The sequence below is a fragment of the Lutra lutra genome, chromosome 18 (genome assembly GCF_902655055.1).
Source record: "Lutra lutra chromosome 18, mLutLut1.2, whole genome shotgun sequence".
Classification (NCBI taxonomy): Eukaryota; Metazoa; Chordata; class Mammalia; order Carnivora; family Mustelidae; genus Lutra; species Lutra lutra.
Genome location: NC_062295.1, coordinates 19451111 through 19476689, shown reverse-complemented (window position 1 = coordinate 19476689; position 25579 = coordinate 19451111). Strand labels below are relative to the sequence as shown.

Here is a 25579-nt window from a genome sequence, read left to right as displayed (position 1 = left end):
AAAACAGATGATGGAGGGTTTATATGTATAGGATGTGAGCTTTTATGCTATAGGACATATAGGCATCAGAGGATTTGAAGCACTGCAATAACATGATCAGATCTTGAATGCGTAGTCACGGCATGAAGGATATATTGAAGGGGGTGACCCTGGAGGGATGGAGGTCATTGGGACCGCTCAGTGGTCTGCACTAGCAGGGAATAGGCTTGAGCAGCCATGGAGATGGAAGAAGGGATGCACGGGAGAGGTGTAGGAGAGCTAGAATCCACAACACGAGTTACCATTTGGCTGTAGGATGTGAGAACAGTGAAGAGAAGATGTCCCAGAGGGAACAGATCTTGGAAGAAGTTGATTTTAATCCTGTAGAACTGGAGATTTTCAAGAGGAGTTTCTAGAACCGTAGGGAGCCCAGTGAGGAATTCCTGTCAGGACATACCAGTTTCGGAGCCTACCGACATTCTGGTTATGTGGTTGAGAAGGGCGTGAAGTGTACCTGTGGAGACGGGAAGGGAGGAGAAAACATCCGAAGGCAGAACTGGCAAGGCTCTGATGTCTGGAGGGTGGGCAGAGGAAGAGAAACACCAAAGGAACAGGAGAGCGGAGCAGCCAGAGAGGGGGAGGAAAACGAGGAGAGGATGGTTCAAGAAGCCACAGCTCAGAGAGCAACAGAGTCTGATCCTGCAGAAGCAAAGCAGAAGGGGACGAACAAAGGAATCCACTGAATTTAGCAGTAGAGTTCACTGATAACAAAACAATGAAATACAATTTTTTTTTTGCAATTCGGTTTGGCAACCGAATATTTAAAATTTTCAAAATAACAACACTGCCCAGTGCTGGTGATAATGTGATGCTCTACCAACGGCCCAGGTGCCCCTACACTTTCTATTTTTTTTTTAATCCAAAAGAATATAAAGTTAACAGAACCTTTTCTGGGGAATAAAATTGGAGGAATTTTTACCCTCCAGATGTTGTTAGAATTTTTATCAAACTGTAGTAGAAGATTTATTATCCAACCACGATAGATATTTTCATGAGAGGGGGAAGGAGGTCATTGTTAATATTTGCCAGAGAACCTACCAGATACTTGACTGCCGTGGGTTTCAGAGGAAGGAGAAGCTGAGGAGGTGGTGGGACATTGTTTTTCCAGGGAGCTGGTCTGGACACGGGAAAGAGAAGTGGCTAATGGAGTGGACCCTGGAAGAAAGAGGAAGTTATTTTTAAGAATGGACAGACTTAAACATGTGCAGAGACAGTGGGGCAGAGGGGAGTAGAGAGAAGTAGGGGGTGAGTGGGAGGAAGGAGGTATCTGTGGGCAGAGTCTCAGAAGGCCAGGTGGACGAATTCATCTTGAGCCAGAGAGGGGGGACACCCTTTCTTTGATAAAGAGGATCAGTCCTCTTTTCAAGGATTTAAATTCTACCTCATAGGGAAATGAGATGATGCGGGGTTTTTTGTTTTTGTTTTTGTTTTTAAAGATTTATTTATTTGACAGACAGAGACCACAAGTAGGCAGAGAGGCAAGCAGAGAGAGAGGGGGAAGCAGGCTTCCTGCTGAGCAGAGAGCCCGACGTGGGCCTCGATCCCAGGATCCTGGGATCATGACCCGAGCCAAAGGCAGGGGCCTTAACCCACTGAGCCACCCAGGAGCCCCGGTTTTTGTTTTTTAATTAATTAAAAACTATAGGGGCACCTAGGTGGCTCAGTCAGTTAAGCATCTAACTTTAGCTCAGGTCGTGATCTCAGGGTCCTGGGATCGAGCCCCCTGTCGGGCTCCTGCTCAACAGTGATCTGCTTCTCCCCTCTCCCTGTTCTCTTTGCCTTCCCTGGCTTGTGTGCGTGCTTGCTCTCAAATAAATATGTAAAGTCTTAAAAACAAACAAACAAAAACTATAGTACAGACAGAGTAAAAAAACTGAGTTGTGCAGCTGAATCAGGTCTAGGGGAATTTAAAATGGGCCAATGACTCCCTCCTTTGAGGGGTGGGGAAGTCAGAAATCTGGCCAGAGCTGTTCCTGGCTCTGAGTCTTGAGACCCCCAGCTCTGCTCGCACTGCAAATGTACCGTGACACATTTGTCACATATGTGACTAGCAAGGAAATCTTGTGGCTGGTCCAGGCCAGTGACATCCTAACATTTTGGGGGTATAATCAGAATTTTGTCCCCCTAAAAGCATGGGGATCCCAAAGACCTGGGGTGTAGCACAGATATATCTCTTGCTTAAGAACACATTCTCTTTTCTTCCCTCCCAAGATTTGGAAGTACAATTGAAAGCTGGAGGCCTGAGATGGTTGCCGTGAGCCACGAAAACCTACAAAGCGCCTGGCGGTAGGTGACCATCCGAGACTGCTCCTGCTGTGTCTGAGGGGAGCCTCTGTGGTGCCATTTGCTCTGTCCCTCTCTCTGGCAGAATCCCCACCCTCCCCCTCTGGGGCCTCGGGCTGGCCTCCCTCAGCTGGCCCCCCTCAGCTGGTCCCCCTCAGCTGGCCCCCCTCATTTGGCCTCCTTCAGCTGGTCCCCCTCAGCTGGCCCCCCTCAGCTGGCCTCCCTCAGCTGGCCTCCTCAGCTGGCCCCCCTCAGTTGGCCTCCTCAGCTGGCCTCCCTCAGCTGGCCTCCTCAGCTGGCCCCCCTCAGCTGGCCCCCCTCAGTTGGCCTCCTCAGCTGGCCCCCCTCAGCTGGCCCCCCTTAGTTGGCCTCCTCAGCTGGCCTTCTCCAGCTGGCCCCCCTCAGCTGGCCCCCCCTCAGTTGGCCCCCCTCAGTGGCCCCCCCTCAGTTGGCCTCCCTCAGCTGGCCCGTCTTGCCCCCTAGGTGGGCACTGAGCCTGCGGTGTCAGGGAAGCCGTAATGTCCTCAGCGCCCTGCGGAAGGCTGTGGAAGTGGACTTCAAGGACAAAGACAAGTATCAGTCCCAGGGCATCTACCTCTTCACGGGGGGCATCCCTGACCAGGACATGGTGAGTAGGCCTTGTCCTGGGCATCCTTTGCGACCCCGAATCTTCCCCTCGGTGGATGCCTAGCAATAGATTTCTCCAGCCTGATTCTCCAAACTAGACGTCAATGTGCAGAAGAGCTACCTGGGGGTGTTATTAAGATGCAGATCGCATTCTGGAAGGCCTGGCCTGGGACTTGAGAGTCTGCCTTCCTCGAAAGCTCCTGGGAGATGTCCATGCTTCTGGCAGGCTCTTGGGTCCGCTCCCCAGCCATGCCCTATTAAGAGAGAGAAACTGTGGTCCAACCCCAGATACCTTTCTTTCCTCGGTGCCACATATTAGACGAGGCAGCCCACGGGACCCGAGGAAAGAGGATTAGGCTCCGCGGACCTGAGAGCAGCCCCTCCAGGAGCCCTCAGCCACGGGGGCCCTCCTGCCCTCTCTCCCCCCACAGCCCCTGCTCAGCGCCTACATGGCTGAGGCCTGTGGGGGCTGTGACCTCCAGCTGAACGTGTGTCTCTTCTACGTGGGCGAGCCTCAGATGGACCTCACGCCACCGGCCCACTATGCCAGCCGCACTGACACAGCCGCCGCCTACCGGGAGGTCACCCAGGCTACTGCTGGGCGCTTCCACTGGTTTGGAGACCACAGGTTGCGTGAGGGTAGGGAGGCCCCCGACCTCCATCCTTCCAAAAGGTACCAACATAGTTCCCTGGGCTGTGGATGGTTCCAGACGAGGGGCATGGGAAAAACCCCACACGGAAATCTCCAGAGTTCCTATTCTGGAGACGGGTGGTGCTGAGGGCCACACAATGATGTGACCATACTTAATGGCACTGAATTGCACACTTCAAACATGGTTCAAATGGGGGCCGCCTGGGTGGCACCATTGGTTAAACATCTCACTCTAGGTTCCTGCTCAAGTCCTGATCTCAGGATTGTGAGATCGAGCCCCGCCTTGGCTCCACACTTAGCACAGGCTCAGCGTGAGATTCTCTCTCCCTCCCCCTCTGCCCCTCCTGCTTGTGCTCTCTCTCTCTTTCTCTCTAAAATAATAAATAAATCTTCAAAAAAAAGGGGGGGGTGTTCAAACGATACATTTTAGGTTAGAATATTTTACCACAATTTTTTAAAGTAAAAAAGAAAAAAAAGTAAACCTACTTTATTTATTTATTTATTTAAGATTTATTTATTTATTTGACAGAGATCACAAGTAGGCAAGAGACAGGCAGAGAGAGAGGAGGAAGCAGGCTCCCTGCTGAGCAGAGAGCCCGATCCCAGGACCCTGGGACCATGACCTGAGCTGGAGGTAGAGGTTTTAACCCACTGGGCCACCCAGGTGCCCCTATTTATTTATTTATTTTTTAAGTAAGCTCTATGCCCAATGTGGGGATTGAACTCACAACCCTGAGATCAAGGGTAGCTCGCCCTATGGACAGGTGCCCTGACTTAAAAATATTTTAGAATGTCACAGCTGGAGGGGCCTAAGTGTGCCTTAATTTAGCGCTTCCCAAAAGGTGATATGGTAACAGCAGGAGGTTGGCAAGACAGGTGAACGTAGAACACAGAGCAACAATTTCTTTTATTGCGATAGTGTGGGGAACCAGAACATGCCACCCCCAAAATACGCCACTGTGCCAGAAGGATTAGTTTGAGCTGAAAACTGAGAAAGCAGTTCTCCTCCCTCCTTCCACCTGCATCTGCCTAAAAGCAGACATAAATTTCCATCTTAGGCGTCTCCTTCTCTCAGGAGGAGGAGGAGAAGCACTGGAGACCACAAACGTTACTAAAACAAGGTCCATCATCCCTCAGTTCCCTCCCTATATTTGCCTTCCCATAGTCGGCTGCCCCTAAGAGCCTAACCCCCTTCCCTTTGTCCTGTTACTTCCCTACAAGGAGCTGTCCTGGTTTTTGTTTTTGGTTTTGTTTTTTTTTTTTTTTACGATTATTTATTGATTTAGATCACAAATAGGCAGAGAGGGAGGCAAAGGGGGGGGGAAGCAGGCTCCCCGCTGAGTGGAGAGCCCGATGCAGGGCTCAATCCCAGGACCCTGGTTTCATGACCCGAGCCGAAGGCAGAGGTTTTAACCCACTGAACCACCCAGGTTCCCCTGGTTGTTGTCTTTTTTTTTTTTTTAGGATTTTATTTATTTGAGAGTGAGAGAGATCACGATAAGGGGGAAAGGGTAGAGGGAGAAGCAGACTCTCCACTGAGCACTCAGGGAGCCTGATGCAGGACTTGATCCCAGGACCCTGAGCTGAATGCAGATACCTAACTGACTGAGCCACCCTGGTGCCCCAAGCTTTCCTTGGTTAAGACACCATATAGGCCCCAACTTCCAATCACACCCTCTGAATTACTGAGTTTCTCCTGCCTGTGTGCATGCTGCCCATGTTAAGATATTCTGTTTTTCCCTTGTTAATCTGTCTTTGTCAGTCTTATTCGCCCAGCTGGAGAAATCTAAGAGAATAGAGAAAAAGTTTGTTGGTTTTTTTTTTTTCCTCCCCTAAGTAGCTATTTGCTTATTTTAACATTTCATTAAAAAGTGCTAACTTTGGGGCACCTGGGTGTCTCAGTCAGTTATGCAACTGACTCTTGGTTTCAGCTCAGGTCATGATCTCAGGATTCTCTCTCTCCCTCTGCCCCTCTTCCACCTCCCCTCACACACTCTCTCTCTCTTTCTCCTCTCAAATAATAAATATATCTTTTTTTAAAAAAGGGTTAACTTTATGGGGGGGGCCTGCCTGACTCAGTAGAGCGTGTGACCCTTGATTTTAGGGTCATGAGTTCAAGCCCCACATTGGACCTAGAGCCTACTTAAAAATAAATAAAAATTTTTTAAAAAGGCACTAACTCTCTACTGTCAGAAGTGACATGAATTTTTTTTCTTTTTAAAATATATTTATTATTTTTACAAATTTTTATTTATTTATTTATTTATTTATTTATTTATTTATTTATTTTAAGTAGGCTCATGCCCAGAGTAGAGCCCAATGCAAGGCTTGAACTCATGACCCTGAGGTCAAGACCTGAACTTAAATCAAGAATCAGATGCTTAGGGGTGCCTGGGTGGCTCAGTGGGTTAAGCCTCTGCCTTCAGCTCAGGTCATGATCCCAGGGTCCTGGGATCAAGCCCCGAGTCGGGCTCTCTGCTTGGTGGGAAGCCTGCTTCCCCCTCTCTCTCTGCCTGCCTCTCTGCCTACGTGTGACCTGTCGAATAAATAAATTAAAAATCTTAAAAAAAAGTCTTAAAAAATGTTAGATAGACATTATAGTGATCATTTCACAGTATACGCAAAAGTCCAGTCATTATGTTGTACCATGAAACTAACATACGTCAATAATACATATGCTTTTAAGTAACTTGGTAAAATATATATAAAGGAGGTAATGGTTTAGGTGGTATGCAGGTAAGGGGAAATGGTGAAGTTCCCCCACGTTGTTGGGATACAGCAGAGACTGAGGTTCAGGACGCATTGGTACATTCCACCCTCTCTGATTAAGAAATGACTCCAGGGACATGAGTTACCTGTGCTTATAAAATTAGTGGCATAGCTGGGGCTGGAACTCTGTGGCCCCTGTTACCCAGCTCTTCCATGGAAAGTGCTAGACATACACATTCAAGTTATCATTGGTGACTATTACTAATAATTGCACACTGTCTAGAACAGTTATCACATGCCAGACATGGTTCCAAGCATGTTACATATATTGTTATTTGTTCCTCATGGTAACCCTATGAAATGGGTTACTATTATCCCCATTTTACAGATGAGAAAGCTGAGACAGCCCAAAACACACAGGTAGTGAGAGGTGGAACCAGGAGTTGAACACAGGCAGGCCAACTTCAGAAGCTGTCTTCTTAGTCATTGCAGTCCAGTCCCTCTCAAATAAGAAGACAGTATTCCCTACAGACACTAGATACTTCAAATAATACAAAGGTGGGTATTTTTATTCACTGGAATAGCTCTGAATTCATCCTTCCTCTGGGTGAGAGGTTGGCTGATCCAGTGCCACTGCTGGGAGCCGCGCTGTACCTGCCGATCCCCTCCACTGCTGGATGGTGTGGAGGTGGGGCTGATCAGCTCAGGTCACCTCCACACAACCCGGCTGTGTACAGATGTGGACGCTTGCCGGGATCTACACGCCTTCTCCAGGCTTACGGTGTGCTTGTGTCTAGGTATTTACGAAAGCGATGACATCAACGCCATCATGTCTGAGATGGAAAGGCTCTCAATTACTCCCAAAAGGTAGGCCTTAGATGTGGGGCAAATGACTGCCCTTCTCTAGTAGTGTCTTGGGGCTGCCATATAAAGGACCACAAACTAGGCGGCTTACAGCAAGAGAGATCTATCCTCTCAGTTTCGGACACCAGAAGTCTAAACTCAAGGTGTCAGAGAGGCCGTGCTCCCTCTGAGGGCTCTGGGGAGAATCCCTCCCTACCCCTTTCAAGCTTCTAGTGCTGGCTGGTGTTTTAAAAAATTGCCCTGGGTTTGGGGGTAGGAAAAGAATAAATGAAACAAGATGGGATCGGGAGGGAGACAAACCATAAGAGACTCTTAATGTCACAAAACAAACTGAGGGTGGCCGTGGGGAGGGGGTTAGGGAGAGGGTGGTGGGGTTATGGATATTGGGGAGGGTATGTGCTCTGGTGAGTGCTGTGAAGTGTGTAAACCTGGCGATTCACAGACCTGTACCCCTGGGGATAAAAATACATTATTTGTTTATAAAAAAAATTTTTAAATTAAATTTAAAAAAATTGCACTGGATGCTTGTTAAAAAGAAGAAGGGAAACTTTATCTGAGACCACTACAGTAGAGGAGAGAGATGGAACTCAGCTCTGAATACAGCCAAAATAGCTAAGGATTTATAGCCAACTTATAGCCAATATAGCAAAAGGGTCAGTGGACAGAAATTTACTAAGAGGAACTTAATTAGATATTAAGGGTAGGGGGATTCTTGCCAAACAGGCTTAACGGGATTCTTTGCTAAAACTTGGTTTAATAAGCCAAAGTCAAGGCTGAATCAAGAAGAGCGCTCAGAGGAGCCCAACTAAAGTTTAGTCAAGGACAGAGTCCTTATCACCAGCAATCCTTGGCATACCTTAGCGGTGTCAACACAGCTCCCAGTTCTGCCTCCACCTTTTTTTGTTTGACAGAGAGAGAGAGAGAGATCATGAGTAGGCAGAGAGGCAGGCAGAGAGAGAGAGGGGGAAGCAGGCTCCCTGCTAAGCAGAGAGCCCAATATAGGGCTGGATCCCAGGACCCTGAGATCATGACCTGAGCTGAAGGCAGAGGCTTAACCCACTGAACCACCCAGGCGCCCCTCTGCCTCCACCTTCAACGGGCTTCCCTCCCCTGTGTGTGTCTGCATCTCTTCTCCTGCAGGGATCCCAATCCTTTGGGATTAAGGGCACACCGTTCTCCAATATAACCTCATTAACTTACATCTTCATTACATTTACAAAGACCCTGTTTCCAAGGAAGGTCACGTTCACATGTACAGGGGTTTTGGACTACCACACATTTTTCTGGGGGACACAACTCATCCCCTATCTGCTTCCCTCCCCATGTCTTGATCCACTGACACCCAAGGCTTTGGATGAAACATGGGAGTTTCCTACACGTCATGGTTAAGGTCTGTGTGCTAGCATCGTTGCCTCCTTGGAGGTCCTTGAATGTGGGAGCTCATTCCCAAACTCATTCCCTAACTTGGGGCGTCTGTGCCTGCTGTCCCCTCCCAGATTGCCCATAAGTTGTCCTTTATCATTGAAGACTCACAAAAATATTACTTCCTCAGAGAATGCTGTCGAGATGAGAAGGGTAGAAAGGAGCCAGGTTGTGTCAGGAGCCATGAGAACAGGGATGGGGAAAGGGATATGAGAATATTTAAGGGAGAATTGACCAAATTTATGGCGATAGAAAGCATGGGAAGGAAGAGGAAGAGGAAGGAGGAAGAATTCTGGAGTGACTCCCAAGTTCCTTGGTGGGAGACCTGGTAGACAGAGCTGCCATTGACCAAGAGAGAGATGACAGGAGAGGATCCCGTCGGGATGTGGCAGGGTGGGCCTGGGACAAAGGTGAGTTTATGGGGTTTGGGAGCTGACCAATGGGGGTCCTTAAGACAGGGGGAAAAGTTAGGGGCTGGAGTTAGATGTGGAGCAGTTCAAGCCATGGGGGTAGACACATAGCATGAAGGGGGTCACAGTCAAGGTGGGGAGGGAGGAAGAGCCCGTGAAGGAGACTCGGCCTGACTCAGCATTTTCATTGCCGCCAACTGCAGGGCGACATCCCCCTGACCACAGTGTGAGCTCCTGGGAGGGCAGGGCCATAGCTTCGGGTTCACTCCCTCCACGGCCTCCATGGCTCATCTGTGGCTCCCCAGCCATGCCCCAGCTGCCCTCCCTGGAGGGACGCTGCTTTGGTGCTTTGCTTACTCCTTCTCAAGTGCACCTTAGTCTGTTCCCTCATCTGACAAACATTTATAAAGCGTTAGTGGGCAGTAACGGTTCAACCCACCCTTCCTAGGATGTGATTTACATTCAACATACAAACTTTATTTACTTGGAGAATCCCTGGGGCAGCTTTCAGGCAGTAGAGAAACGTGTTGGCAAAAGGCACCAAGTGTTAAATGTTATTCTGCCAACATCGGCCCGGGGTATGTGGGGAGCCGATGGGCGTATGTGGCACGCGCTGGGTCTGAGTAGGGAAGGCACTGTCTTGGAACCAGACACACCTGGGTTTGAATTGAGGGTCCTCTACATATGAGTAGTGTGGCCTTGGGCACGTCCCTTAAACTCATGGAGCTTTGAGTTCCTCATCTGTAAAATGGGGCTAAGATAGCCCTTGCCCTAAAAGCAAAGTTGGCATGCCTTGTTGGCAAGAGGGTTTGAGACCCCCAGGCATTGACTAGCTCAGTGCCTGAGGCATCCTAATAATTCATGGGGCTTATTATTAATAGGATCGATCCCTAGTGTTCTCAGCCCCAGGAGACATTCTAGGGATAGAAAGAGGAGTCGAGGGGCGCCTGGGTGGCTCAGTAGGTTAAAGCCTCTGCCTTCGGCTCAGGTCATGATCCCAGAGAGTTCTGGGATCGAGCCCCGCATCGGGCTCTCTGTTTAGCAGGGAGCCTGCTTTACCCGCTCTCTGCCTGCCTCTCTGCCTGCTTGTGATCTCTGTCTGTCAAATAAATAAATAAACCTTTAAAAAAAAAAAAAAAAAGAAAGGGAGAGGAGTCCAGAAGCCCCAGTGGACCCAGTCTCTCCTGCTGTGTGTGTATGTGTGTGTGGATGGATGGGTATGTGCGTGAGGGGGTGTGTGTGTGTGTGTGGAGGGGTGTCACCTGCTTGGAGGCACACCATGGCGGGGGTGCTGCTAACCCTCCCAATCTCCCCATGCAGTGTGCCTTACTGGTGTCTTCCCTGAAGAAACAGTCTGGAAAAGAACTGGAAAATGCAGTTCTCCTGAAGGAAAAACCAAAGATACTCAAGCGAAGAAGTCAGCCCAAGAAAGTCTTTTCTTCCAAACCCGCAGCTGCCTCAGTGGCCAGAATGGTTTGACTCCCCTCCCTAATTACACACAGAGGACTTTGTCGCCACCTTGTCTCCTGGTCTTTCCTAGATTTTGAAATGGCCTGGGCCAGGCCCCCAAACCCCAGACCCAGCAGGGGTGGAGGCAGGGTGTTCAGGGGTGAGCGTCCCCAGACTACCTCCAGCCCTGACCTTATGGGGGATGAGCTCCTCTGGGGGACCTGCTTCTCAGCCCTGGGGGCATCTCTGGCCTCCTCGCCATCCACGTTTGACTCTGCCTGGCTATCTTAGCTTTGCTCCCTAGCCAGTAGTCAGGACTCCATGGAATTGGCACCCACGGAGACATCTGACGGTTGTAAGGCAGGAGGGCTTATCCAGAAGGGGGTCTCGGGGGCAAAGGGTACGTAATGGGCTCCTGCTGCCTAAGGCTTGGCAGGGCCTCCAAGGACCCTGAGGGTGGGGCCGTGCCTGCTCGGGCCTTATCCCCATCACAGCCTGTCACATCTGTCTTGCGTAAAATGTCCACCGCACTGCAGAAATCAGAGGGACCTCAGAGGACCCCGACTCCAGTGCTTGGAAGCCGACAGGCAGATATCCGGAGCCCTTCAGCACGTCACTGACCCACAGGTCCTTGTGAACACAGGGCATTTGCAGGAAGAGGGAATCTGTCCTCCAGGTCCCAGAAGCCAGCCCTGAGGCAAATTCTGGGATGAAACCCGAGAGTCTTGGGGGCTGCCTCCTGAGCTGGTTCAGCGGGAAGAGGCTCAGGCCATACCAAGGCCTCCAAAAAGCCTCCTGGAAACAGGGCTGGGGCTCCCTCAGGGGGGACAGCAACCAGACCTTTTCCACAACAGCTCGCCCAGCCATGTGAGCTGGTCCAGGGCCCCGGGTGATTTTGTTCAACCATCATCACTTTCCCCTTGTGCCCAGGGAGGAAGAACTCCTCCCCTTATAACAGACGTGCCCAATAGGCCACGGAACTTACCTGAGAGGTTGTTTATTATGCTGGAGGCCCCAAAATCCTGGTCCAGCAGGAAGAAGGGCAGGTAACTGAAGAAAATTCTGGCAAATCCCATGGCCATCCTAGCATGCCTCCCTCGCTGTTATTAAACACACACACGTACACACACACACACGCACGCATGTATACACATACACACACACCCCACACATGCATACGCTTTTTTTTTTTAACCTCAAAACCCACAGTCCTCCTCTACATCTGCAGCAGGAGATGGGACCAACGTGTTCGAGATTCTGCTCCCGATGGCCCCTCCCTTCACAGGTTCCTAATGGTCAGTTTGATACTGGGGTTTCATCTCAGAATTTGGGAAGTCTGGGGAAGGCGAGGTCTTTGGTCTGGCTCCTGGAACCTGGTGAGTTCTTTGAATGAGGACAGTGCCTGTGTGGACAGAGCCTCCTGGACATGCAGCCCCTGGGATGGGAGTAAGCTACACACAGTCTGGGCCTGTCACGGAGACCAGACCACTTATGGGAAAGACCGCCTGTTTTCTAGAGCCTTAAAGATGACCCTGACAGAGAGAAGAGCTCCCCCCTGCACACTCAAACTTGGCGGCCCCCCAGCGGCAGAGCAGGCATCCCACCAGGTGAGGCCCGCTGGGGGAGGTCCGTGGGGGTAGGGGCGGCGGGCCCGGCGGAGGAGGAATTAGTTAGGAGTCACTGAAGTGATGGATGATCCTGAGTCTGGACCGCGGGCCAGCCCTTCCGCTAAGATTGTCCCATCGAAAGCTTACAACAGTTCCTCCCATGGGACAGCTCATCTCTCCGTTCCCTGTTTTACTGATAAAGACATGTAGGCCCAGGTGGGCTATGGATAATGACCAGGGCCAGCTGGTCGTGACCAGCATCAGTATGTTTCCTAAAGTATTCAGCTCATAGCACCAAGGTCATGTATCTTATTTCCAAGGTCAGAGACCTGGCAGAATGGTCCCGAGCAGAGCGGTGGAGTCAGCAAGACCTGGGTAGAATCTTGGCTCTGCCCTGACGGACTCTGAGCCCCTCTTACCTTGTCTGTAACGGGGGCGCTGGGAGACTAAAATGAGGCAGGGGTCCAGAAAGCTCTTAGCACCCCACCTGGGATACATCAGTGCTGGGTAAAGGGCCACTCCAGCTACTGCTGCTCCAGGGGAGGCCAGAAGGCTTGGGGTCATCCAAATGACCTCAAAGCCATCTGGCACCCAGTTTCGAGGGCCAGCAGAGCTGGAATCCACAGGTCTCTAAGACCAAAGCTGGACAGCGTCGCCACGTGACCCCATGAGACTGCTCCAGCCGACAGGCCTCTTGTCCCCTAGCTGCAGCCTGGCCCGCGAGAGAAGGGCCTGCAAAACAGAGGAGGAAGACAATGTGGAGGGAAGCAGAGACCTCTCTCTCCCTTTTTTATACAGAATCGGAGAATAACGTGGGTGAGTTGGAGACTACACAAACGTCTGAACAGCTCTGTTGCCCTGTAGGAACTGTAGGGTCCAGCAGACCCCGTGGGAGGGACACTATCTCCAGCTGTCCCAGGACATGGGCAGCAGTGCCTACCCTCAAGCCACTCAGGTCTCCCAGCCCGGGGAAGGGGGCATGCAAATTCTTGACACTACTCACCCTCCATCCATCAGAGGAAATGTCCTCCACTCTCAGGCTGATGGGGAAATTGAGAAGGGAGTGGAGATGAGTGTCCTCAGGTCCCTACAGCTCCACCATTGATTACTGCGAAATGGTAGAAATCCTAGTAACGATTCACTGAGGTGTGGAGAGGGGAGGTTACCATCTGCTTCCCCTGATGGTCTCCCTTCTACCTTTCAGCAAATTGCCCCTAAGGAATTTTCCAGCTGACTTGATTGACAGAGAAATTAACATGCAAAAGGAAGCCAAAATGGGGAGAGGAGGAGAAGAAGAGTGGAGGGGGGGGGGAGGCGTACAGGATAACCTCCCTGTTTCTCCTAGGCTTCGTATACAAGAAGTACCCTCAAGGAAGGGGCATACGAAGGGTTAGCACGTCCATCCAGTTGCCCAGGAAGGATACAGTTTGCTCAAGCCAAGAGGTACGAGGTCCTCAGCAGCAGCACATGTCCCTGAGGCAATAATTCCTTCCACCAACCTTCCACTTCTAGAAAGATGGACGTACTTGGAAGTGGGGACAAACCTGCTTACAATGACTGCTTAATGTGGTGGGTGAGGAAAGAGTTAAGTAGACCTACGTTTGAAACCTGGACCTGCCACTTCCTAGCTGGGTGACCTTGGGCAAGTCATTTAGCTACACTCAATCTCTGTGTCCTCATTTGTAAAAATGAAGACAGTTGTTTCTTTCTGATAGAATTGATGACTATTGAAGTCTATTTTGTGTAGATCACTTAGTGGTGTCCATCTTTTTGGTTACAAGCAACAGAAATCCCCCTTCTTGTTCCTATCCTGAAGGTAGAACATCTTTCTCCCCACAGCCATTCTTTAAATGTCCGAGCTTGGTTCTGATGGGGCCAATGCCAGAGCCATGCTTGATGGCGGTGATCCTGCTGCCCATCCTTGTATCTCTCACACGGAGACAAAGAGACTCAGGTTATCCTCATTGGTTTAGAGTCTGAACTTCAGACCAATCATGGCTTTCCAGTGGAATTTTGTGGGAGAGGCTTGAAATAGATCCTGGGGAACCAGGAATATCCACCAGACTTGGAAGTAGCAGATGCTCAGTAAATGGTGCTCCCCATTCCCGTATTTCCTGTGCCTCTCTCCCCAGTGCAGGGGAAGGAATCCACAAGCCACGGATGCCCGGTGAGGACCTAAGAACCTCACATTTTAAGCACGAGACAGATTTCAAACACAGGGTTTTAGTAGATGAATCAGACCATCATTCATTTAAGCCTCTATTACCCAAGATAATAGTTCTTTCCTTTATTCTCAAGTGGGTAGCAAATTATGGGCTAAAAAAACTGAATATGGAAATCTCCAGATACTTGGGTCCCAGCTGCACTCATCAGAAGTCAGTCCAGGGGCTGGTGTCAGCCAAATACTGCAGCATCTTGCCCAGCATAGAAATCAACGTGAGTTGTGGGTTTTGTTGCTCTCATTCCCTTTCTCCCACCCTCTCCCTGTGATCAGCCACAAATGGGCCAGTGTGTTGGGGGGAATTCCATGTGCATGTCTGGGCCACGGCCTCTCTTCCTGCTTCTATCCACAAAGTGGGATGGCTCTTGGCAAATGGAAAATGCAGATCCCATTGGAGAAAAAGTCAACCCGGTCAGGGCCCAACCCCACCCCTCAGAGCTAGATGCGCTCCACAGCATGGGAATTAGAAACAGTAGCTGAGAATGGACAGCAGCTGAAGAGCTCACCAGAAGTCTGTACCCCAATTCTGCTGATGCTTCTATCAGGATGGCAGAGACTGGGGGCTTCCCTCCCCCTCTCCACCCCAGGGGTGAGGTGATGGTGTTCTCTAGTTTGTAGTTTGGAGGTAGTTTTTTTTTTTTTTTTCCTTTTTTTTTGGCACTGGAACAAGGAAGTTTAGTACAAATGAAAAACAAATCATGCGTTCTTTCTTTAGAAGACCCCATTTTCTACCCTTGCCATCTGATAAGACATTGTCAACCTTAGGGGAAACTAGAAAGCCAGAAGTAGCCACCAAGTTCAAAATTATTCACCAGAAAAATTTTATAAGGGAGTTTTATCATACTGTCTGTCCCCTTCTCTATCTGTGGTCATCTTTTAGTTTGACATTTATGGACTTCTTGTCCTACCATTAAGGGTTTTCTAATTTAGAATTTAGAGATGCTATGTTTTTTTATTATCACAGTGACCATATTTGGCACAAAACCATCATCCCAACTCCCCTTCTCCTTTTAGAATGATAAATCTGGTAGTTTGATCAAAGAAAAAAGCCTATAAGTGAATATATAATGCCTAATAGATGTTTTAGAAATTATTAACCACAACTGACTGAACTGTTTACGGGGGTGATGGGGATCTGAAGACGTAGCTGACAGACGGCCATCTACCTTGGCTTGCCTTGATTCAGGGGATAGTGAGACACATCCACTGGACGCCCAGGGAAATGGAAGCGTACATCACGTGCCTAGAGAAGGTGATGAGGCGCTATGTCCAGAGGCTGCAGTGGCTGCTGTCCGGTGAGCCTGCCTGCCATCTTGGAGGGTGGGAAGGGCATAAGGGGAAGTGCAGGGTCAACCCCAGGGACCAGGGCCAGTCCTTCCCAGGCCAGGTACACAAACTGTCAGGTCTGGGGTGAGGCCAGGAGGGTCATCCAGGCACAACATGATTTCTGGGTTCCAAGGTCAGGCAAGCTGCCGGATGTCAGGGAGGAGCATGGGTCAAAGGGCACCAGAGAGAACGCAAGACCTGTCCAGGCCCATCCTGCAAGGCCACGTGCCTCACCCCTTGCCTTCCTGGATGTGACCGAGGTGCTCACCCTCAAGAGGCTCAACTCAGTATTGACTGGACCCCACAGGGGTCAATGAAGGTAGTTATGGGAGGGGGTCCTGACAGAGAAGAGTCCCCTTGTTCCTTACAAAGAGCACCAAGGCCTCTTCAGGGCAGACAAACAGGAGGGCTGGCCCAGAAGAGCCAGGCTCCCATCCTAGAGAAGGGTGGGTTGGGGAGCGAGAGATGGCCAGAAGCATCAAGTCCGAGAGGCCAGGTAGATAGCTCGAGCTGGACGGGGGTGGGGGGCATTAAGGCTTTGGGGCCTGAAGGGTTCCTGGGACAACAGGCAGAAGGAAAGCGGAAGCCTTTTATAGAGGTCGCTAGGGGGAGGCCCTCAGGATCTTGTGCAAATTCATTAGGTCCAGTCCTCTGCAGTAGAACTTGGTAAAACAGACCATGTGCAGTGGAGTAGAGCGATGACTGTGCTTCCCAAAGCCCCTGGAGGGGGCTGCCAGCTCCAGGTGTAGTTGTCAGGTCAGAGGCTGACATATGACAAAGAGGTCGCGTGCCTCTCTCCAATCCCAATGCATGTTCGCTGCTGGGAAGGGTGTGAAGCCTAGTGAGGCTGCTGCTCCTTCCACCTTCCACGCCATGAATGGAGTCCCCGCCTCACACACAGGTGCACACCCCAATGCCACCTAATACTTCAAACGCCACCAACACTTCAAAACCCAGGGATATTTCACTTATTCACTCATTCATTCGGTATTCAACCAATATGGCTGCTCTCCTGTCAGGCCCTGGGGAGATGGTGGAAGGCGACACCCAACACAGCCCCTGGAGCATACGGTTTAGGAGGCTGACATTGACCAAAGAGTCTCACAAATAAGTCTAATGTCACAAGAGTGACGCATAGAGAGGAGATGGGCGTGGTGCAGGGTGAGCCTTTAAGGGGGCGACAGGCCTGGACAGGAAAATCATGGAGGGCTTTCCTGAGGAGGTGATATTTCAGCCAAGATCTGAAGAATGAGTAGACGTTAGCTGGGCAAAGAGAGGAAAGATAGGCATGTCTGAGGTGCTAGGGAGGCAGTTAATGAGGGGATGCTGAACACAAAGACTAAAAGGAAGCCAATGTGAGGGGTGCCTGGGTGGCTCCATTGGTTAAGCATTTGATTTCAGCTCAGGTCATGATCTCAAGGTGGTGAGATCGGGCCTCACATTGGGCTCCATGCTCAGTGAGGAGTCTGCTTGAGAATCAATCTCTCCCTTTCCCTTTGCCCCTCTCCCTGCTTACACATACACTCTCTCTTTCTAAATAAATTTAAAAAAAAAAAAAAGGAAGCTGGTATAGCTGAGAGTGAGGGAGAGTTAGGGTGAGACCATCCCAGAGACGAGGCCATGCCCGGACTTAGTCTTTTGTCCTAAGAGCAGCTGGAAGCCACTGAATATTGTGAATCAGGGGAAAGTGATCAAGTTAACATGGGCAGTGATCCCGCTGGTTGCCATGTGGAACTGTTGAGGGGATGGAGTGGAATCAGGTAACCTCACAGTAGGACAGCTAAAGGAAGGCGAAAGACTAGGACCCGCTGGAAGAAGTAGGGATGATGGAGATGGATGACGGAGGCAGAATCCGAGAGATTGTGGAGGCAGAAACCACAGGGCTTGAGGACCGGCTCTGTGTTTCCACCGTCCAGCTCCTATGGGGCGGATGTGGTTGGAGGTCCCTCGGATGGCTGGCTGGCCGGCCGGCCATGCTCACGGAACGTCTCCCATGCCTCAGGATGGCTCCCTTTTGTCCTCATGCTGACATGAGAGTTGCCAGAGAACAGCCCAGAGGAGTCGAGGCGGATTCCTGGGCTGGGGTCCAGCCAGCTCTGTCCACCTTTTCCTGGAGAGCAGCCTGTCTTTTCTGTGGCAGTTTTTCCATTGTTTCCGCTGCTGCCTCCAGTGAGGTCCCTGAGGTGTGACTGGAGAAGACAGCATGCATCGTCAGCTGTCCCTCTGGCTTTCCCCTGGGTGACCTGCATATTAAACCCTGGGGCCAGGAGGGTAGGGCTAGCAGCTGCCTGACTGAAGTGTGGGTCAGAGGATGTGGGTGTGAGTGTCAGCCCTCACCACCCGTCTGTGTGACCCTGGCCAGCCACTGGCCCTCTCTCTCCCCTTGGGATGAATCCCACGTCCTTTCACCGTCACTAGCTTCACTTCCTGTCCCTCTCCCCGCGAGTCTTTCCATCCCAGGGGTCCTGATTCCCTGCATGGGCTTTCTCTCAGCAGAGCACGCCATGCTTTCCTCCCCATCTCCGGCTCAGGCTTTCCCAGGCTGTTCCCTCCACACCTCCACCCCTTTCCTCCACTCGCTACCACTCCACCTGCAGGGGTAGCTCACCCACGGAATTCAGATTCTCCCCAGGATGTGCTCTGGACACTGTTGACCTAACATGTGTCTTCCTTGCCCCACTCTGAGCTCCATGAGGGCACAGCGCCAGGCTCTGCTGATTTCTGTTGACCTGCTAAGGGACTCCACACTCTGTAACATCTTTTCTAGCTCCAAACCATACTGGCACGCTACTTTGTCCCATCGCTTAACGGTAGTAATGAGGAAACTCAAGGCCAGAGCAATTTTTTTTTTAAAGATTTTTTATTTATTTGAGAGAGAGAGCATGAGCAGGAGAGAGGAGCAGAGGGAGAGGCAGAAGCAGACTCCTGCTGAGCAGGGAGCCCGATGTGGGGCTTGATCCCAGGACCCTGAGATCATGACCTGAGCTGAAGGCAGACGCTCAACCGACTGAGCCTCCCAGGCACCCCAAGGCCAGAGCAATTATAACCACTTGTGCAAGTGATCACAGATCACAGGCAAAGCCAGAGCTAAAACCTTGACCTTCCAAAGCCCACACCACTGACCGGCTCTGCCCTGGACAACTGACGGCCCACCAGCACCATCACCAAGGCCATCTCCCAGTGGGCTGACATCTGATCCGTGACCAGTCAGGCAACAGGCATATTATTTGATGGCTGCTGTGAGGAAAACCACCCCCAGGGAGGCAGAGAGGGAGCGACTCCTCACTCCTTCCCTGCCTCTGCCCCACCTCGGAGCAGGGAGCCGCCGGCTGTTTGGGGCCATTTTGGAGAGCCGAGTGTGCATCCTGGTGGACACGTCGGGGTCTGTGGGCCCCGCGCTGCAGCAGGTGAAGACGGAGCTGATCCTGCTGATCTGGGAGCAGCTGCGGAAGCACTGCGACAGGTGAGAGGCAGCGGCGCGAGCAGGTGGGGGGCCAGTTCGTGGGGCTTCCCTCTTTACCCTTCACGAGGCCTGGAGGCCTAGCTTGTCTGAGCAGTCAAGAACACCACACCCTGTTGCAGAAGTAAAGCAGCCTTTAGAAATCCATCTGAGCCCGGGGACCGTTGCAAGCAGAGCCATTGCAATCAGGCGGCCTTGAATTATGGATTTCAGCTGAACTTGATTTTTTAAGAGAGGGGGCGTTCGGGGTTGTTTGTTTTCTCTAAGCAGAGAGGTGGGCGCTAGGAGACTCTCCTAGGCTGGGACTCCTTCTCGCCTTCTTATTAATAAGACTGAACACTTATTGAGCACTTTCCACACGCCAAGCACTTTCCAGGCATGATTTCCTTCAATCCTCACAGTGCCCCCACGCACCCCCATGAGGTATTGTCGGTATTACCCCCGTTTTTCAGAAAAGCAGATTAGGATTTAGAGAGGCTAAGTAATTCACCAGAGATCGCCTATGCTGGAAGGGGCCGGGGTGGGAAGTTAATCTGTTTCGGTCTGCATTAGGAATCTTCGGTGTGTGCGGTCTCCTCCTTCTCCCCGAGGGGCCCTGGAGCCCGCAGGAGGGGGCCTGATGCTGTCCTCGGGGTTACTTCAGCCAGCCATCTTCTAGCTACTCCCTTTCCTCCTCTCTGCCCCCCACCTCCTCTTCCCTACTCCCCAGCTTCAACCTGCTCAGCTTTGCGGAGGACCTGCGACTGTGGCGGGACACTCTGGTGGAGACCACCGACGCGGCATGCCACGAGGCCATGCAGTGGGTGACCCACCTGGGCGCTCAGGGGGGTACCTCCATCCTGCAAGCGTTACTGGCAAGTCCTCCCACGGAGCCCAGCCCCAGCAGCCAAACAGAAATACCCTCACCCCCTATACGGATACAGCCTGAGGCTTTCAAATTACAAAGAGCAGTTTTAGATCGAATAAGGGTTACCTTATTTCGTCTTCGGAACAGCCAAGGAAGAAAGGGATTCTTGTTCTCACGCTATAGATGAAGACACAGAGGCTCAGAGAGGTTAAGGGACTCACTGGGGTTAACCAGCCAGGAAGTGGGCTGTGCTCTTTCTCCTAAACCTTGGCAGCCTCCTTGGTCTGTGGACATGTGAGGGGTGGGGGGTGGGGATGTCCTCTCGCTCTTCACAGACAAGCCAGTGGGATCCAGTCAGACACACGGCAGGTAGCTGGTTTTCTCCTTTCCCCGTGAGTACCTGTCCCTGAGCCAGACCATCTGTTTGTGCACACTCTTTCAGAAAGCTTTCAGTTTTCATGATGTGGAAGGATTGTACCTCCTGACTGATGGGAAGCCAGATACAAGCTGCAGCCTTATTCTGAGCGAAGTTCAAAGACTCAAGGAGAAAAGAGATGTGAAAATCCACACCATTTCCCTGAACTGCTCAGGCAGGTAGGCAGGAAGGAGCCGGGTCCGAGCTGTGTTCCTCTCCCAGGGCTGCGTGTGTGAGGGCCAAGGTCTGAGTGACTCGCCCCATCCAGGGCCTCCCCTTAGACCCTGATCTCTCCTGGGCCCCAACCCGTAAGTGAGAAAGGAGAAGGGCTCCGGCAGGTGCTACCCCAGAGTAAAGCCCTCTGTCCACATCCAAGAACCCCCTCTCCTGACTCTCTCCAGCTTGGAAGCGGATGTGCGCCGTTTCCCACGGGCACGCATGGTCTTCTCCATCCTGATCTTTCTCAGGAGCCTACTGGTGAATGTTGAGGGGCAAAGAGCTTAAAGTAGCATCGTGACGTTTGTTTTTATAAACCATCAATGTAGAGGAACATGGGTTAGACCAGAGAGATTCTGCTTCTTTGGAAAAAGACTTTAATGTCACTGGCAAAACTTTGATGACTTGGGTGCGTGTTTGAGCTCTGTCTAAACCACGTGCTCCATGAAGGTCACACCCGTGTCCCCACCAGGCCTAACCCGTAGGAGCAGGCACTAGCTAGATTAAGGACCGTGGGCTGGCCGTGTGTTTCCATGCTCACTGGTGACAACAGTCAGTCCACTTCCTGAGGCCACTGCCGCTGCCCATAAACTGACAGGGGCTGGACCTGTGATGCTGACTGTTGTCAAGGGCACAGAACCTCCAGGCCCACAGACTTGAGCTCCAGACTTGGCTGGGGACACCGCAGGGAATTTGCCTGGCTTGGTCCCAGCGCCTCTGTTCTCCCGACTAGGACAGCAGCTGACTTCCTGAGAAACCTGGCCGCCCTCACTGGGGGCCGCTACCACTGCCCCGTTGACGAGGACACACTCCTCAGAATCCACGGCCTATTGACCAAGGGCTTCGTGGATGAAAGGGTAGGTTTGCAGAGCCACAGAGCCGAGTCTGTTCAAATGTCTCAATATAATGTCCACAGAGGTAGGTTTCTTTCCCCCATCTCCCTTAACTGGAAAGATCTCTGCTTCTTTTGTGAGACCAGGAAGTACCGGCTAGAAGGGGTTCTGTCTCCCTGCAGCTCTTCCTCTAGGCTGGCTCTCCTCAAGGTGGAAAGAAGCACGGAGGGGGGCACGGAGGTTTGTTTAATAATAGAGCAGTTCTGGGGTCCTGCGTGGCTCAGTCAGTTGGGCTGAGTCTCGATTCTGGCTCAGGTCATGATCCCGGGATCCCCGGATGGAGCCTCACATCGGGCTCCCTGCTTGGCAGGGAGCCTGCTTCTCTCTCTCCCTCTCCCATTGCTTGTGTTCCTCTCTTGCTGTGTCTCTCTCTGTCAAATAAATAAAATCTTAAAAAAATAAAATAAAATAAAATTAATTAATTAAATCTTTAAAAAAAATAACAGAAGGGGTGCCTGGGTGGCTCAGTGGGTTAAAGCCTCTGCCTTCGGCTCAGGTCATGATTCCAGGGTCCTGCGATCGAGCCCCACATCGGGCTCTCTGCTGAGCAGGGAGCCTGCTTCCTCCTCTCTCTCTGCCTGCCTCTCTGCCTACTTGTGATCTCTATCAAATAAATAAATAAAATCTTTAAAAAAAAATAACAGAACAGCTCACGTTCACTGAGCACTTACTTTGTGCACGGTCATTGCTTTATAGAGGCTACCCCTTTCAATCCTCTCAACCAATACTATACCCATTAAACAGATGAATAAATGGGCTCAGCAAGGAGTCGGAACACACCTAATGACATGGCAAATGGTAAAGCCAGAGCCCGGACACCCACACTGTTAACCTCTGTGCTTTGAGTCCTGCGTATTTCTGTCTCCCGGTGTTCAGGTCACTTGAAACAGATACTCAAATGATCAAAGTAGTAAATCTAGTAAAGTCACGGTTTCCATCACACATGCGCGATAAGAGGAGACTACCCACCATTCTCTTCTGACCAGTCTAAAAAGTTATGCACATGTTTCTACCTTTTAGGAACATGGTGCTGTCAGTTATAACATTTTTTTAAAGATTTTATTATTTTATTTGACAGACATCACAAGTAGGCAGAGAGGCAGGCAGAGAGAGAGAGGAGGAAGCAGGCTCCCCGCCGAACAGAGAGTCCGAGGCGGGGCTCGATCCCAGGACCCCGGGATCATGACCTGAGCCGAAGGCAGAGGCCTTAACCCACTGAGCCACCCAGGTGCCCCCAGTTATAACATTTTCAGGGCCACAAATTATCAAGTAAGACAACCAGAACTCCAGATTTCTTTTTGGTGGTTGAAGTACATCTCTCAGGACGTGACATAATTTTTGAAGTCAGTGCTTTGCGTGACTCCTTTGTTCAGGTACCTCTTCTAGGTACAAACATTATAAATAGTTCAGAGAACAGAACAAGTCAAAGTAGTAAATATTCATCCATGTCCTTACAACACAGGAAGACAAATTGACAATATTGCAAGGATCTTCAGATTAATGCCTTGACAAATCAGAGTCTCTGAATAGTTTCTGGATGCAGAATGGGATCATTCTGCTCTTGCCACCAAGGGCAGAACGCAGCTTCCTCTCCTCCTTACCTTCTCTTGCTGATTGTGAGAATTTGTGTCTTTAACCCTAACCTCTAGAATTCCATTGATTAACATACTGAAAGAAGCATGCCTGCAAAACTTGGTTTTACTAGAAGGAATAGGGAAAGGGAAGAACAGATTTCACCAGGTAACGGTGATATAAGGAGCAGGAACCACTTCTGTTCTGCTGGGAAGAGAGGGGCTGACTTAAATGAAGTTCAGTGAGCATCTCGGGTTGCCACTGCCCACCCATTCCCGGCACAGACCCTCACACACCTTATCTCAAAGTGTCCCATCTGCAGAATGACTGCCTTGACAGGTGGTGAGCTCTTTGTCCCTGGAGGTATGTAAACCAAAGCCTATGGATTTCCTGCATTGGGTAGAAGGTCACATTTGATTAACTCTAAAATTTTTCCACTGAGATTTTGGATTTTCAAGTTGCATCCAGTCATTTAATGGATCTAACTTCACGTTCATTTCCCCTTTCCAAGGATCCCGTGTTGCCACCGTTTGAAGGAGATGATTTAAGGAGATTGGCCCAGGAGATCACCAAGGCCAGAAGATTCCTCTGGAAGGCCCAGTCCTTCAGGTATACCCTTCAAGCAGCCCCTCCCACATGCCGTGTGGCTCTGGGCCACCCAGACCCCGGGGCTTCCTCAAGACCACGTGCCCCCTGGTTATGGGAGCCTTCCTCCAAGAGCTCCTGCCCTGCTTCTCCGCACCAGGCCCAGAAATCTGAGCATCAAGGGGGCCATCTTACTTCATCTCCTGTCCACTAGGTCCCAACTCCAGAAGAAAAACAACATAGAACCAAATGTTACTCCTCTTTAGACAAGTGTTCTCAGGTAAGAGGAGATGTTAGCCTCTCCGTCTTGTATATATCCTTCAAGGGCCAGACGGCATGTCCGGTTTCATAGTAATGGCTATGGGGGAGGGGACCAGAAATGATTCCTCTATACAGAAAGACCAGCCTACAAATACTCACTCACTGAGCGTACATTGGCCCTGGGAAAGCTGTAACCCAGTGTTCATGCCCAGGAAACATGATCCCAGGCTCCAGGGCTCCCGGGAAGCTGAGGGAAGGAAAGCTCTGTCATCCTGAGTCCACCCTGATTTTCCTGCCCTGTCCCCAACACCCCCTACACTCCAGCCACAGAACTGTCACTCCCTGGGAAGCTTTGCATCACGCCCTGCCTGGAACGCCCTCTCACCACCCTCTGCCCGGTGACTCCTGCTCATCAATGAAGACACAGCTCAAATGGCATCAGCTCCACTATGAAGAGGCCCCTGAGACCCACCAAGAGCTGGGACCCTCCCGCCTTCCTTCCATTGTGTCCTGGCCAAACATCCCTTTTCATAGCCATGACACTGACCACTTATTACACCCAGCACTCCGTGTCACACTTCCTTGCTTCCCTGCCCACTTTTCTTGACTGTGTGCTCCCAGGATGAGGCTGGTGTCCTATAACCATCTCTAGGTCCCCAGGACCTGCCACGGGGCCGATGGAGTAAACTGTGAGCATCCTGCTTGGTTGTGGAAGCCCAGCTCTAGAAATCAGCCAGAGCGTGTTATTTTACCCTGACCCCCTCACTCTGTGCTTCCAACCACCCTGGTCCGTGGTAAGGGGGGGGTGCAGATTCAGCCTCAGCCCATCTTGGGAGAAGAAACAAGTGGGGCTTCCCACCTGCCCCCTTACCTGTTCAACCGAACTGGATTGCAGGTCTGCTCTGGAGCCAAGTGCAGAGAGAGAGTGCTCTGCTCTAGCAGGTGAAAACCAAGCGGAGTCTGCTGGGCCCCGCCCCGCTGTGTACATATGAAGCAAATATGTCCTGTAGTATGTGGTCTGGGGTCACTCCTGAGACAAAAAATGGCTTGAATTTAATTAAATTATAATCCAAATGAGTTGTAAGCTGAAGTGATGATTGGTTCATCTATACGTGTGTGTGTACATTTATGGAGATATAAAATTTTATTAAAAGATTCCTATGAGAAACAAACAAAAAAGATTCCTATACAGGGGTGCCCGGGTGGCTCAGTCAGTTAAGCATCTGCCTTTGGCTCAGGTCATGATGCCAGAGTCCTGAGATTAAGCCCCACATCAGGTTCCCTGCTCAGCGAGGAGCCTGCTTCTCCCTCTCCTCCCCGCTCGTGCTTTCTCTCACTATCTCTCTTTCTCTCGCTCAAATAAATAAATAAATAAAATCTTGTAAAAAAAAAAAAGATGAAAAAGATTCATATGTGGAATATATGAAGAACTCCAAAAGTTCTTTATATAAGAAATAAGTATATTTATATTCCTATATATAAGAATATATTTTTATATTTATATAAGAAAAACATAAAAAATAGATAAGATAATAAGAAAAAGATAAATATTCTAATTCTTTTAAATGGACAAAACAAACAGGTACAAATGGACAACAGGTGTATGAAATGGTGCTCAGCAGCCTTGCCCATCAGTGAAATGCTGATTAAAACCACAATGAGATACCACTGTACACCCACCAGAATGACAAAAAGTAAAAAGACTGACACTATCAAGATAC

General features: G+C 50.6%; 1 protein-coding gene across 1 annotated transcript in view; it reads left to right on the top strand.

Annotated features, from left to right (window-relative positions):
* VWA3A (von Willebrand factor A domain containing 3A) overlaps nt 1-24959 on the top strand; it is a 66998-nt gene extending 42039 nt beyond the window's left edge. The window contains 18 exon segments of the mRNA XM_047712875.1: nt 2251-2325; nt 2806-2950; nt 3381-3588; nt 7108-7149; nt 7152-7177; nt 10327-10479; nt 11972-12062; nt 12768-12878; nt 13408-13505; nt 14361-14498; nt 15470-15578; nt 18928-19072; nt 19779-19923; nt 20359-20510; nt 21281-21404; nt 23524-23621; nt 23812-23877; nt 24183-24959. Coding sequence (XP_047568831.1) covers nt 2251-2325; nt 2806-2950; nt 3381-3588; nt 7108-7149; nt 7152-7177; nt 10327-10479; nt 11972-12062; nt 12768-12878; nt 13408-13505; nt 14361-14498; nt 15470-15578; nt 18928-19072; nt 19779-19923; nt 20359-20510; nt 21281-21404; nt 23524-23621; nt 23812-23863 — 1912 coding nt within the window. The 3' untranslated portion in view covers nt 23864-23877; nt 24183-24959.
* The last annotated feature ends 620 nt before the right edge of the window (nt 24960-25579 follow it).